The sequence below is a fragment of the Mytilus galloprovincialis genome, chromosome 1, assembly GCF_965363235.1.
Source record: "Mytilus galloprovincialis chromosome 1, xbMytGall1.hap1.1, whole genome shotgun sequence".
Taxonomy (NCBI): Eukaryota; Metazoa; Mollusca; class Bivalvia; order Mytilida; family Mytilidae; genus Mytilus; species Mytilus galloprovincialis.
The window spans coordinates 110758166-110774316 of record NC_134838.1 but is presented as its reverse complement, the minus strand read 5'-3'; the positions used below and the strand labels follow the sequence as shown (position 1 = coordinate 110774316).

At 30.4% G+C, this 16151-nt stretch overlaps 1 protein-coding gene across 2 annotated transcripts in view; it reads right to left on the bottom strand.

Annotated features, from left to right (window-relative positions):
* The window catches only part of LOC143051289 (A disintegrin and metalloproteinase with thrombospondin motifs 9-like), a 115967-nt gene that overhangs the window by 76697 nt on the left and 23119 nt on the right, over positions 1-16151 (bottom strand). For both annotated transcript variants that reach the window (XM_076224243.1, XM_076224249.1), the window contains 3 exons: positions 9965-10209; positions 9253-9336; positions 3650-3774 (listed from right to left, as the gene is read on the bottom strand). In XM_076224243.1, the coding sequence (XP_076080358.1) occupies positions 3650-3774; positions 9253-9336; positions 9965-10209 (454 nt within the window). The remainder of the gene's footprint in view (positions 1-3649; positions 3775-9252; positions 9337-9964; positions 10210-16151) is intronic.

Here is a 16151-nt window from a genome sequence, read left to right as displayed (position 1 = left end):
GGTTTATGAACTGCAGTGTACAAAATATGGATAACCGATCAAGATCAGGCAATTCAATGTTATTTACAAATCACTTAGACTAAATCTGTCAGCATTGTGTTGATGACCTTTGGCACTTATTTTCTGCAACTGCTGATTTTCTCTTTCTTAAAGCAAAGGCTTACGAAATTGAGCATTTCTCATAAGGTATTCCACCACACGTAAGTCTTAACAGTAAGAACACAATCCAGAGCAGCAAAACAATTCCAACATTCTCATTCAGCAGCTAATTCAATTATTCCTATCTCCTCAAAATATTCAAAAAGATAAGGATAACTACAATGATTTCTACCAAGACATAACATGCTTCTCAAGCTGTGAATAATAAATCTCAAGTCACCCAATCCAAGAGAAACAGCAGGATCCTTTACAATAAAACAAGATTTGGTGTGATCTCCTAAAGAGAAAAGAGACAAGTAATATTTCACAAAGAATACTGACCTCCTCTATAACTTTCAAAATATAACTACAGATAGTTGAATTAACTATTGATCAAAACTTCCCATTACCTCTATGCTGATGTGGGTAAGTACTGTCTCCATATAGTACTGGCTCATGGACTATTGTACGGCTTGACTAATAGTCAATATATATGGTGTACTGCACAGTGGGAGATTCATGTGGGGGTGGAGAGGGTAGTTTGCCCCTGTTTGACCAGAAAAGACCAATTTCTGTGTACATGAAATCTCAAAAGCATGTTTCTTTTTACCACTAAAGATTATAACCCCCCCTTCCCTGAAAACCCTAGATCCACCCCTGCTGCAGTTGAAAGGAGTAACTTACATAAAAAGACATTTTGGAAAAGTAGTAAAACATTCTGTTTTTCTTGGATCAGAGCAAGGCTAGATTGATTTTAAATTATTGTAAAAATATTACACTATGAAATTGTGGAATTGTCTGTTAAATATTTAAGTAAAAAATATTCCATAGACAAAAATATAAGGTTTAATATGGCTTTATTTATGAAATTCATGACAGATGCCGATCTCTGACAATAATTTCAAAATATCTCAGAGAAAGTTTGGTATCCCCAGAAAAACCTGGTGTTATAAGGAGGATTTATAATCTACTCAAATGGACATGTCACTAGTTACAAATCTGACAGGTTAGTCCACCCTTAATTATCATTGTGATAAGCAGAATACTTTCTATGGTATATTGTATCTAGGGATATGGATTATAATATCTTACAAGGATTACCATCAATTCTTTAAATTTTGTGGTTATTACGCCCTTCTCATGTCCATAAATATGGTCTAAGGGTCACTAACCTACTTTTTCTGACCGAAAAATTTAATGCCAAAGAAATGCCATAAGAAACAGACACAGATTTCTGCTCAATTTTCATTGACTTATGTTCCATTTATTACAAAAAACAATTCTTCAATGTTATCAACCTCTAATTAGGGTTGAGGTCTTTAGCCTTGTAACTAGAACGTACGAGTACTTATTACAGCATAAAATTTCTTATCTTAATCAGCATTAGTTTTCACACATTTTTATTTTCATCTTTCTTTTATAATATAGCCTGTATATCAGCACGAGACAAGAATCATTGAAACATAAATTTCCGATAAAATACCCCTGATTTTAATACAGTCATGATTTATACTAGGGTAAGATTTCAATCGGAAGGTGTGAAAATTCTAATATTGTAAAAAGGTGGACAACTGAGTCAGTGACCCAACAATAAATGTCAGTGAACTAAAGAAAGGAAAAAATGACCAATTGAATTTTCTGAAAACACAATAAAATTGAAATTTATTGGGTCCTACAATTCAGTCATGAAATATAAGCCACTGTATATCAGATCAGTGAAATAAAAGGTAACATAGTATCTTAAGAAAGGCAACTGACCGGAGAGCCTCTTATAGAAAAAGACTGTGTTCTACAAAATCACTATTAATTTTCTCAACATTTCTCAGAAACATAGAACAGACTCAAATTAGGCTGCATGTTCACCAACAATATCTGCATCAACATTAATAACATCTCAACACAAAACACATTGTTTTCTTTCAATCAGAAACCAATGTATAATTCAATCTGTGATAGTTCATGACTCCAACTAAAAAAATATCTGGTATGTTTCTTATTCATCAGACAGTCTTGTCGTTGAAACTTATTCACAGAAAACAAAATACAGATCATTGATTACTGACCATAAACACACTTTATTTCAGTCCATATTTAGGGAAGCTGGACATGCATTAATTGAAAAGTATGGAAAACAAAGAATCAGTTTTCCATTTCCCTTAAACTACATGTATGTCCCCTTTTTATGAAATGCTTAGCAATAGACCTTTCTTTGGTATAAATAAGTTTCATGTTTTTATATGCAACAATATTAAAAATTTATTACTATTTGACAGAACAGGAATGCTAAACCAAAATATGATTTTTTTTCCAGAATGTTGTGACCTTACCCTTTGCCCATTGACATTTTAACACCTTGCAATGTCATTAGAACTATAATGATAAAACTCTATACAATTTTATAACAGGTCAATCAAGGACATGTATGTATCTGGTCATAAACAATAAGATTGTTTTAAAATTTAGCTATTTATGTATAGTAAGTACTATACAGAAATTAATTTCTTGAATTCCTTAAGTTTTGTTTCCATCAAGCAAAGAAATAAGCTTTATATCTATACCAGACACATGAAATAAAGCAAGATAAATCTCACTGACCCAGCACAGGTTATGTTGCAAAACAAACCACCTGTTTTATGATCTAAAAATTTACACTAACAACTTTTTTTTAATCATATTTAATACCAGTGAAGTACATTACCAGATTTTGGAAGAAAACTGACCAGCCAACTGTTATGATGTCCATCATAACATACTGACAACTTCTCAATCAAATCATAATGTCAGATGTAAACTTCAAAGGCTACTGGCCATCCACCATTGCAATCATGTGCAACAAAAGCATTTATTTCAAAACAAAGCCAAACAATCTGCCAATCAGAGAGTCTTGTTTTCTCATTATTGAGATATTAAATAAATACTGGTAATCAAAATTATCCATTAGTCTGATGTACAAATGTAAATACTCAACAGAGAATATATTTTATGGACAAAATATGGTCCAAACTTCACCATTTATTCATCTGTAATTGTTGAATAGAAACATACTCAATCTAAAATATCATAATAAACCAGATATATGGTTAACACTTACTATAAAATTACTCTCAAGTTCTCAACTTGTTGTATTGCAATTTTACACAGTTCAAAAACCCATGTTTAGACAATAAACATTGATAATCATTTTGCCTGTAAGACTTGCCTACATCTGTCCAACACTTAGCCTGATAGTAAAACTGCAGTGTCATAATGTCTCTATGGTGACCATCTTGCTTAAAAATCTTGTCTGCCTAAATCTGTACTTACACTTACCTTTCCAAGTAATACTGCAGTGTCATAATGATATATGATCATCTCTATGGTAACCATCTTGCCTACAAGTCTTGCTTGCTTAAATCTTGCAAACACTTACCTTGTAAGTAATACTGCAGTATCATAATGATATGGATGATCATCTGTGTGGTAAGAATCTTGTCTACAAATCTTGCCTGCCTGAATCTATTCTAACCCTTACCTGGTAAGTAATACTGCAGTATCATAATGATATGGATGATCATCGCTATCTTCATTCTGTATATGCTGCCACTTGCAAAATTCTTCCAATGTTTTGTGTGCATTTGTTGATATTTTAGGTCCATTCTACAAAACAATTAAAACAAACATTAAATATATATGTTTTCCACAGTCAGAAGCAACAAGAAAATATATCTTATAAAATTACTAACCCATTATTCATGAAACCTTAAATGGGATGTCCCACTAAAACTACATTTTCTATGTTCAGTGGACCATGAAATCAGGGTCAAAACTCTAATTTGGCATTAAATTATATCATAGGGAACATGTGTACTAAGTTTCGAGTTGATTGGACTTCTACTTCATCAAAACCTACCTTGAACAAAAACTTAAACCTGAAGCATGACAGACAGACAGAAAAATTGACGGACAAACAAACATATGGATGAATGAACAGACAGACGAATGGACGAACACACAGACAAAATTTATAATGCAACTATGTGGGGCAAAAACTCCAGGTTTACAAAAAGAAAGGTGAGATTACTTATGGAAGTATAAACCAATCTGAGCCACACGTTCAAAGACGTATCAGCTACATTTCAATACAATAATTTTACTCTAAAGGCTGATCAAAGAGAAACAAGAAATTCAACTCTTGACTAGACAGTGAACTAAACAGTCAAAACAAGATTAAGGATTATATCCTCACAACTCAGGTGATACTATATCAAAAACTATGTACTAAGTTAATTTCATAAATAATACATACATAATCAGTTTGATTTAAATAGACAACAAAAACAGAAATATTTTGCTAAAATCGTAATGAATGAATAAACTTGGTATGGAATCTGCCTGAGGACAATCCAGATGTTTATAACACATTAAATAGAACCTGGTACAAAACAGTACAAAACTACTTGATCTGAAACTCTCACACACACCTCTTTTATAGGTACAAAATATAGATTAAGACACAAAATTTCTCATATTAATGTTTAAATCTATGTTAAAAATGTCAACTTATGTCCATAAAGTAATTTATACCTTGCTTTAAAACATCCTGGAATTTCAATTTAGGTTATCATGATAAAAGATCATTATCATAGTTTAAAGGTCACATTTTAATGCTGTTGGTCATTTTAAACATTTTTAAAAAAAATATTTAATAAATTTGATTAATTCTGTTCAATTGTGGTGTTTTTATTTGTTATTTTGTTATTTTGTTATTTTTTATGAGAGTTCTTTAAAAATATTATCAGTAATTGATTCCGCATTCAAGTCATTTTAAACCTAATTATCATATCATGTAGTTGAGACTCCCTTTTCTTCACTGTAAAAAATAAAATATCAAAAGTGTGTACTACAGGAAACACTCACAAATATTGTGTATACTGATAAGTTTAAAGATGTAATTAATTTCAAGTTATTCTTTTTTTTAAATTGACACACTCTCACAGTTAATATTTGGTAATTAGTTATTTAGATATCTTTAAGTGTTATAACAACCTCTAAATATGAGCGCATTTGTTTCTAACCTAAACGATGTAAACGATTACACGCGTAGTCGTTTAATCCATTTGTTTCTTACATGTTTTGGTCAACGTTGACATCGTTCACATAAACGATGTACGCGCAAAATAGTCGCGTAGTCGTTGATCGTTTATCGTTGAGACGTGTAAACGATAAATTTGTTTCTGCATCTGTCGTTTAAATATTTACAAGCACGTGTTGTTTTCGCAAAGTCCTGGTTATTAATTTCCCGCACTTTTACCTGTTTGTTTACAGTGCACGAGTGAAATCTATTTCTGTCTGACTACGGGGGGTCGATAAAGTTTATTAAACGATGTATTTTTTTCTAGCAGCTTCACGTTTACTTTACGATAGTCATCGATGACAAAATTTCGGGTTAGAAACAAATGCACTCTATGTCAGACAGCAACAGAAGACATTACATGCTAGAGCTTTGGGTAAGGTCTATAAAGAATGCGGCTGGGTAAAACCTGTTGTGAGCTTTCAACCCTCCCACTAATCCAAGCTTCATTAACTTTGCAATAATCAAAGCGCAATCTTAATATCCTACTGATATATGAAGCAAAATCGTTTTCCTCATTTAAATGAAAAGAAAAATGTTGTGTAATAAAAACATATAATTAGTGATCTCTACGATAAAAAAATATAATTATATCACTAAAAAGGTATGAAAATTAGATATCATTCTATGATGTATAAAATCATTAAGATCTTTAAAAGATCAGTTTTTTTTTCTCTCCTGATGACAACCTAATTATAAGTCAAACTGTAAACAGTCACGTAACTTTGCTATGAATGTACTTAATGCTGACTCAGCACAACTGTAGTATCTCTATTAGAACACCAAAATAAACTCAAAATGATCCTTTTAGAACTTTATTAGAAAACTTGACATTAAATTGATAAATAATTTACAACCTAGATTAATCTTATCAAATATATGGATTCAATAACTTATTGTTCAGCGAAACTTGAAGATTCAAATTTCAAATCATTTTCATTCTTCTATACCTATGATAAATTTCATTCTTCTTAAACAATTTTAACTATTTTACCAAAAATTTAGAAAGAAACTCAATAAGTTGAGAGGAACTCTATATTCCAAAGTCCCAATTCATAACTAAAAGATCTCTTCACAATAATAATAATTCTACTATCTGTCTGTCTTGACTGTCGTAGAACACTATTTCTAAACAGAGTAAAATAACTAGAATAAGTTTTGTAAAACATTTCATCATATTATCTGTGGTTTACAAATAAAAATGTATTTTCAATTTTTTAAAGGCATGTTTATAACTCAGTGAACCAAAAATCATCTAAATGCAATTTACATTATTAAACATTACATAAATTAATAATCATTCATAAAAATCCATCTTATTCAAAGTGTAACTTTTAAATTTGTAAAGAGACTCTAAATATGGAACATATTGCTAATAAAAGAAGTATTCAGCTTAAAATGATTAAAGACTACCATTAAATATATCAGGTTTTGTTGGATTTATCATAAAAGACCAATATATTTTGGAAAAAAGATATCAGTCAGTGGGCCCACCTAAACAAAATGGTATAATTTGCCTATAATGCAAGACCCAGACTAATATAATAGCATTTAACCTATAGTATTATGTACATATATTACGGAATGTCTTTTTACTCCTTGGATCAACACGATAAAAGAAAACTGATCGTAGATCGTATATTAGACGTATAATCCTGTTTTCTCTAATGCTGATGTCAGGGATCTAACTTAAAGGTACGTAAATAATTGCCAATTCTAGCCTCATGAACAGATAACAATCAGACCATTTTTCAGTCTGGAGAATATAATAAAACAATAAGACTAAAAGGAAATGTCACCTTAGATGTGCAACCACAAGTAAAATGGGAATATAAGACCCACCAGATTCGTAACAGCATTTACCTGTATAAATATATCAAAGAGATACCTGTGTTTATAAAAACTGGTGTAGGTTACAATTGTCTACATTTAGTTTACTGGTGCATCACTTAATATGAAACTTACACCTTTGATTAAAACTCTTTTAGTGACAGAGATGTGTAAAAGTTGACTCCAGGCAAAACCGACAATAATATTTTAAATGGGTAGTACTGAACCTGTATCAAAGTAATAATCACACTTTTGAGGTAATTGTGGTCTAGTAATAGTTTGTTTTTTATAGTGTTACAAGTAATAACCTCTTATTGTTCTAATTTTCACCTTTGGCATTTCTTTAAATAAAGGAACAAAAAATAAGAAATTGATTGAGTAACAGGTGCAAGTTTGTACCTTCGTTAATAGATTTAAACGAAGATTTATGACAGACGTGTCAAACAAAAGACCGATTTCTTATATCGCTGCAAGACGTAACTTCAGCCAATATAACCGATGGACTGCAAAGATATGGGATTTGATCTTGACAAATCAGTCATGGATTGACAGAAAGAGAAGACTGTACTATCTTCTGTTTTCAGTTCTTTAACCGTAAAATAATATATTAGATATAACCACACAATTACCTGTGAAATTATACCTGCGGTTTGTCAATTAAGTGACAGAAAATGATTGAAGTAACCATACTTAACATCTACTAATTGATTTTTAAACAGAGATAACCAATTGAATAAAACAAACATTTGACACTTTACTCTTTGTACTTTTTGTCATAAAAAAAATCAAAAATCTTTAGAGTATTTGAAGAAAAGGTAATTAAACAGAATCATAGCTACCCTTTTATCAATATCTATTAAGTACAAATTAGGTGAAATCAAAATCATTTTAGAAATACTATTTTTTTTAAATGGGAATAACATTACAAATTTATTGCATCCGTCCGAGGTACATATCTCTTGATTTACTTTTATCAAGTGAGGAAGTTATAAAAAACAAAGCAATGTTATGTGGTTTATGACTAAAAGGGACCTTAAAATGTAACTATACTCCAGAGAGTTAGAACCATATCAATGGGGAATTTAGGAACAGAATGTTATAAATCAAGCTGATACCCAAGCACTGACTACTGAGCTAATAATAACCTTTGCAACTAACAGTGCACCTGCAAGTTTGCAAGAGGACCTCAATATTTCTGTTTACTTAACATCAAAATATCAGGTTGACAAGAATTTACAGCTGTGGGACACACATGTAGTCTTTTTTCTAATAACTGAAATTTGAAGTCAAACAATTTCTAATTCATTAAAGCAGGATCTGAATTAAAAAAAGATCCACCTCTTTGCTTATTAAATACATGGGATTGCAAGTGGTCTAAAGGATTAACAAAACTGAACAAAACAGTTGATCATGTCCTTAACAAAAACACTCAGCAGAAAATTATACCAGTGATATACTCAAACATTTATAAGCCCTAGACGTATCATCACTTTTTATGAATGGGACAGTAATACAACCAGTATCATGTAGCTATTTTGATTAATTTAAGATGTATGTCCTGCCATTAATACTTTAACACCATGGTCAGTCTGGGTGTGGACTAAATGTATATCATTTTTTACCATCAACGTGTGTCTCTTTGTCGGCATTAAATACTTCAATTTTTCAATCATCCCATTTCATTATATAGGGGTTTAACCAAAAACTATTGTCATGTATACAATATAACAATCATTCCATGATGAATGAAGATGGTCAAAAACAGACAAAAACTTGTGGTTTTTATTGTCATATAGCTAAGGAAAAAAAGAATATTAATGAGTGGACCAGGAAATGACCGCCAGATCAAGCAAGTGATACTCTGTCATTGACTGTGGTCTGTTTACCTGGCCGCAGTTGGGGCTTATCATTAAATTACTATCTCTAAATAAAAACATATTGCTTAAAATCAAAACAATTTATCTTAAAATTAGTAATTTATTATTTGATTAAAAATTGACAATAAAAATACCATAAATTATACTTTAATATTTGATACTAGGAGATTTAACTGAGGATTTGACATGTAGGGAATGTTTTATTTAGAGGGAAACAATTTTATCAACACCATGCTAAAAATTCTTATTTGTGAGAAATCTGAAAATTATTGATGGAAATAAAGCTTCTATTCTTACCTGTTCAGATTCAAACTGTACAATTTTTACTACAACTATATTGATGAAATTTTCTATAGAATCATCATGATATATACTGGATACCTGAAATATACATGTTGAAAATCAAAACTGTTATTTTAATCTTTCTTTTATTCAATGCATCGACTGTACAATGTATAATGTTAAGCATGTAAATAAGATGTGTGTTTCTTCTTCTTTACAGAAGATTAACAAAAAATAAATTTAATTCCAATGTATTCATTAACTTCGAAATCATTTTTTTTCTTTCTAAAAGTACTTATATTTGTCAACAATTCTACGGTATAGCAGAAACTTTAAATAAAGAGTATTACAAAAATTGTATTTGTCAAAACTATGAAATCAAGCATCATGCAAGCCATTTTTTTTTTAAGAAATTGGTACCCAAATAAATTAATGAATCTGTAGTAATATGGAAAGCAAATTTTACTATATGGGAGACATCTCATTAGTGTTAAGCCAACATTATGCTGTTGGTTTAAGAAAGAAGAGGTCTGCATTGCATATTCTGTATATGAATGAAAGTGCTTTGACTGTGTGCTTATACTGATATCTTAGTGAAGCATTTTCACCATAACATAGCAAAGTATCTATTCAAATTTCCATTACTGCACTGTTCTAAAAATTTTTATTTTTTTACAATTTTGTATGGATGGTTTCATTTTTTTAAATAATAGAATACAATACTTACGATTGCCATTAATGTTAATATGTAACGCTGTAAATTGCTGCCATGATACTGTTGCATATGATAGTCTGCAGCAATCATAACTTCCACATAACGTTTATATGACGTGGAACGTTTATGAATATGATGAGCACTATTGTTACTTTTATAATATGAAGAATTAGATTCTAACATCACAGATGAATTAAAATTATTGTCATTTAAACTAGAATTCTCCTCTCCCTTTCTCTTTGTATGCTTATAATCTTCTGAAAAATAATAAAACAATGTCAGTAAACTAGATTTAACTCATACCACATCTACTTATATCTATTAAAATTGGTATGATATGTCATGACAGCTTCCTTGTGAAGGATCATATTCAACATCATTTAAACCCTTTGTAAGCAGTTTCGTACACCATCTAAAGTCATTTTTTGATAAATACAAACATAACTATATGTAACAATTTCATATTCTGTCAATATCACTTAAATTAATAGTAAAAATTAACACACCATATTAACACACCAGATTAAGTAAATCATACAAAAGACCACCCAAACATGGTATAGTATACAAACCATAGATCAGTTGCCTTAACAAGTTGTTTATAAGGTTGTATTCAACAGTTACATATATTTGTTGTGTTTATAAGGTTGTATTCAACAGTTACATATATTTTTTGTGTTTATAAGTAGACACATGGAGTAAATAACAATGAGGCAGCAATCTAACAAAATAAAATCCAAACCTTGCTTTGTTTTGCTTTTGATACAGTCTTTTTATGTTTAACTTTAATATCAAATATTAATTTAAACATCTTGAGTAAGGTTTGTATGCTCACTGGAAATATTTCAGTTACAGCAAAGCAGTGCTGGCTGAAGTCATGTGATATTCGTGAAACTTCTGTAACTTTTGGGTACAAATGGACTAATACATTTTCTATCATTGATACAAGAATAGAATGTCTAGCTATTAACAGCCTTAATGTTGTACAACAAAACCTTTATCATTCTAAATGGAACATCACAGGATTTCAAATTTTTCTTGAGGTCAATACTCTCCAGATATTTCACTAATGAAGCAATTAAGGAATTATTTTTAACATTATTTGTTCATGGGTATGAACTTCTCCCAATAAATCAAGGCAGTAGATATAAATAATAATATGACAGGCCCTAATTTCTACAGGTGTTAAGGGTCAACTCAGGTAATTTCTGTGTCAAGTGTGAAATTGACCCTGATCTAAATTTTTTTCTTTAACTTTAGTCCATTGAATAAATTAGGCCAAAATTCAAACAATGATCTCGTAATTATATTAAAACATTTGAATATTACCCTGATATCTGACCTGATTCAAACTAAAATGTTACAACATGCAATATTCTTTAAAGTTAGTCAGGAGAAAAATATTATTACCAAAATCTATAAAACAAAAACCCTTTATATTTTGGTATAAAAAAAACATATTTTGCTAACTATATCATTGTTAATAAAAAGAGCCTTTTCATAAATTTTAGCATTTTTTTACCCCTTTCGTAATCATAATAAACTATTTTTTTGGTAATCTAATTTCTATCATGGGATAAAAAAAAGTTGATACCCAAAACGGCCTTGTGCAAATTCCTTGGAGTTCTACTTGGGAGTTCGCAATTATAAATTCTCCAGCTAATAACGGGTTTCAAAGAAATCATCACGAAATGGCTAGTTTTATTTCTATTCAAATAACCCTTATTATAAATTTGCCTATAAAAAGTTAAAATCTCAATTTTCTGCATGCATGAACAGCCTTAAGTTTGCTAAAAGATTAACCTCCAATTAACATTATGTTAGAGAACAGAAACCACTAGAAAAAATGAAAAGGACAAGGTATTTTGAGTGAGAAATGTCAAACACTACAATATGTCTTATCTATAAATTTAGTAGTTTGATATGGTGAAATAATCAATTAGTAATAAACACTATAGTAACTTGATTGTTTCAGGAGTCTAATCTCTACAATCGGCATTTTGTCAAAAAAAAGGTTGAAAAACCATGATTTATATTATCTGCTTCCTTCACATATTTCACAAAAAATGAATCAAAGGAAATTTTCTCATCCAAGTTGTTGTACATAAAAGTAAAGTTGACCTTTAAAAGCATACCAAACTATCATTTAATAATATTTCTTATCATAGTTTTTGTCATTGTACCTTGTGTCATCCTGAATACTCATGAAACGCTTTTCACTGGACAATATGCAAACAATTATTGTCCTTGTGTTGTCATGAATATTCATGTAATACTTGCCACTGAACAGTACGTAAACAGCAATTAATCAATAATTGTACCTTGTCTTTTGTACAAGTGAATATTTTCTTTATGATAAGAATAACCATTGAATTTACTCAAAAAACTATCAATTTTATAAGAGCATTTATGAAAGTTTTACCTATACATATATTATAAAAAATTGTTTTAAAAAAAATCATACGTTATTTGGATTATTCTACAAAAAATTGCAATGGTTTTGGCATATTTTACAGTAGTGTCACAACTTTTACTATCATGGTATAAAAGACATTAGTCTAAGGTGACCAGAGGAGGAACTGATATAGTGAGATCAAACTGACCCATTGACCAAAGACAAACTCAAAATAGACCCAGATAAGCCAAGTTAACTGTCAAGCAACCTATATATCAACACATTCCATGACATGAGTCATCAACAGGTAACATAAGCATTATCAGTAATACAGGTACACAAACCAATGTTTAATTATTAGGCATATTAATATTTATAATCCATTCACAGTTTGTCGTCACTGATTATTAAATGAATAGTATCATACTCCTCTGACATGAATAAGACCCTATTACATACATTAGTGGTAAACTTCTGTCCAAATACAAAACTTTAACTCAGGTTAAAAAGTTCAAAGTCCTAATTATATGACAAACATGGAACAATTTTTTTCCATGCATTACAATAGTGACAAGTAAATTTTAAACCCATCAAGCTTTTCTTGAAGAAAAAAAAATAATCAATTTGTTTACAAAATTCTAAATTTTCTAAATTAATAACTTCAAAGATTTGTTTCTCTCAGAAACTTCTTAAATCAATTTGTTATCAAACTAGTCTATCCAATTTCGTAGACACATAATAGAGATCATGTTCCCAATATCTGTATGCCTATACTCCCATACCTGCATAACCATGCTCACATATCTGTATGCTTATACTCTCATACCTGCATACCCATGCTCTTATACCTGCTTAACCACACTTCCATACCTGCATGCTCACAAAGTAAAGTAAAGTTTTCCATACAGTAGATCCCCAAGAATCACAAAACTTTCTTTAACTTAGAAAAACTGAAAGATCCTCTTAAGTGAGATGGATATACTTTTCTCTTGGCATATACGGGAATTACTGGAATTCTACACTTAATTCTTAAAAGTTCATGTTTGTAGTACGAGTAATGGGTGGGTAGACTGCCTGCTCCAAGCCATTTCCATGCTACAATTTGAGAATTGTAGTTTTTGAATTAGAGGTTATAGGACTCTATTTAAATTAAGATTGAAAAATAAGGATTCAAAACTGTGCCATGCATGATTTAATTATGAATTTCTCCAGACAAATTAAATAATGTTCAGCCACTAAGATGTCCATCTGGACTCAGCCTCTGGCAGTTGTGGTCAACAAAAAAGATGATTAATGAATACTGGATCAACACACATTTATCAAGTATAAAGTAGCTGAAATTATAATAAACATGTGGAGTTGATAGCATCAAAACTGAGAAATGTTTCTGATATATATTTTTTCAAATAGTAATTTGAAAGATATTAATGAGTTTTAGGCAGAAAATAAACAAACATCTTTTTACCTTATTGTCTGACCATCTCATTGTTGACCTTAACTGGTCAAGATAATTATAGTTATTCAAAGGTGTCAAGATTAAAATCAAAAACTTTAAAAATGTCTTTTTTCAGCTATTTGAAAGGTTTTTGGTCTCTCACACCTTGAAGGTAAAGGGACAGTGCACATATGACGGTCTTAATGAAAGGTTCAACAGACCTCCTATATTTAATATCAGTAATTTAAAAGTAGTTGATGTACGTAAGTGAGATTTGATTATAGGGTGTGTCCAAACAGTCTCATTATCTGTCACACGTCTGACCTTTCTATTGTAGTAGGTTGTCCGGGATGACTTGTCACAACCTTTGACTGGGACATAATTGAATGGACCAGTCAGAAAGTTTCTACTCCTATAAAATACTCCACAACAAACACAAACTGTTTAATGTTTACTAAACTGAAACAATTAATGCAAATCTAATCAATTTTATCAACATCACTTGACTGGGTACTCAACATTTCAAGTGACAAAAAGTGCACTGGACAGGATATAATTGGTCATTACTCCGCAAATGGTCCTCAATAAAAATGCTTTGTTGTTAGTTATGATGTGGTTTTCTAATAATTGTGAACTTAAATAGTCCTATACAGAAACAGTACAAATAAAGCAGTCTTGGGAACTTTATGAAAGATCTGAAGTATACAGCATAACTTGTTCTTTATTCATACCCTGTTTATTTCAGGTAAATTAAATTTGGCATGTGTAATGTACTAGAATAAAATCTAACTTCATGTACAGATTTGACTCATCGTCATTTGTAATGTAATGAGCAACAACTCCAGTGCTTAGAGTGAAGTAAGAATTGAGTATACCCTTCTAAAACTGTAGATTCCCCCCTTTTTTATTGTCATTATGAAAAGCTTTCAGCAGAAGATATTTTGGTTTTTAATTTTTAATTCTTTTCTTTATCAGTCTGTAGATACAAGGTTTTTGATTATCCAATTGAAAAAAAACAGAAGATATGTGACATATATTCACATAATAATACTGGGAAGAAAGGTAAGTGCTTTATTGCCTTTCTACATTCTCAAGTCTGGTGGTGGGTACTTTATATTGTAATTAAAACCTATGGAAGATTTATAAAGCCTGGTGTTGACACCAAAGGGCCAGAATTTATAAAATCAAAAGAAGTAGTTCATACTTAGATTAATTTCTTTACATGTGTAAAAGACAGTTACATTTCAGAAATCAAATACTTACTACCATCCATTGCACAATTAGTTTCCACACATTTCTATTTGAATCTATATTATATTTTTTAGATTCTTAGATGTTTTCTGTCTTTCTTTCTGCATGATTTATTGCAGGTGAACCAGTTCAGCAAAACAAATAACCTTAATTCCAATCTAACATCACATTTACCGATTTTACTGTATTTCTGTTTCTCAATATACACATTTGTTAATCTGCACATCTTCAATCTAGCAAATTTACCTTATGACCTACTTCGATACTATAAAAATATCTTGAAGGGAAAAAGCGTTTATTTATTTGAGTTGCTATAGTGCTTCGCCAAGGTGTTAATTATTATAAGATGACCTAACGACTCTGCAGACCAACCTACAACTAACCTGAATTAAAAACTCATCTTCAACAGTACAATACCATCATACCAATTAAACAACATTTTATAAAGGTGTAATGTTTAGATAATGTTCCTAATAACAGATTCTGCAGTGACCTGATATGCCATTTGAGTTACCTCTGTAATGATTGAACCTAATAATGAGAAGTTTCTTGCTTAATTCGTAACATCCAGAAGCATGGTTGATATACACAATACTATGTAAGCCTATAAAAATTTCTTAACTTAAACTTTAAGTTTAAAAAAAATCAAACTGGATCTTATTTGAACTAAAAAAAAAACACTTTCAATTGACTTTTTTAGCAAATAAACCACAGTGTTGATTTGTTTGGCCTAACATAAGAACTATAAACACAGGTAGTTCTAAGTTACTGTGGAATGCTTTACTGCAGATGAAACTGTACAATATGTGTCATTTTTCTCATAATCTCCCAATTATTATGTAAACAAAACTGCAGAAAGATAATAAAGAAATACAAGTGTAGAGAAGTACTGTGCAATATCAGTTTGTAAAAATCTAAAGAGGTCAAGATTGCAAAACTCACCTTTATACAAATAAAAAATGTTCCAATCTGATTAAAACAGTATGTGGGGTAAACACCAATTAATAGCAAACCAACACAAAAACCTCAACACATCCATATAGTTCAACAGACAAGTGCTTATACAATGTGTCAAGCTCTCAATCCTGTTCATTTAAAATAAAGGCTCTTGAACTTTT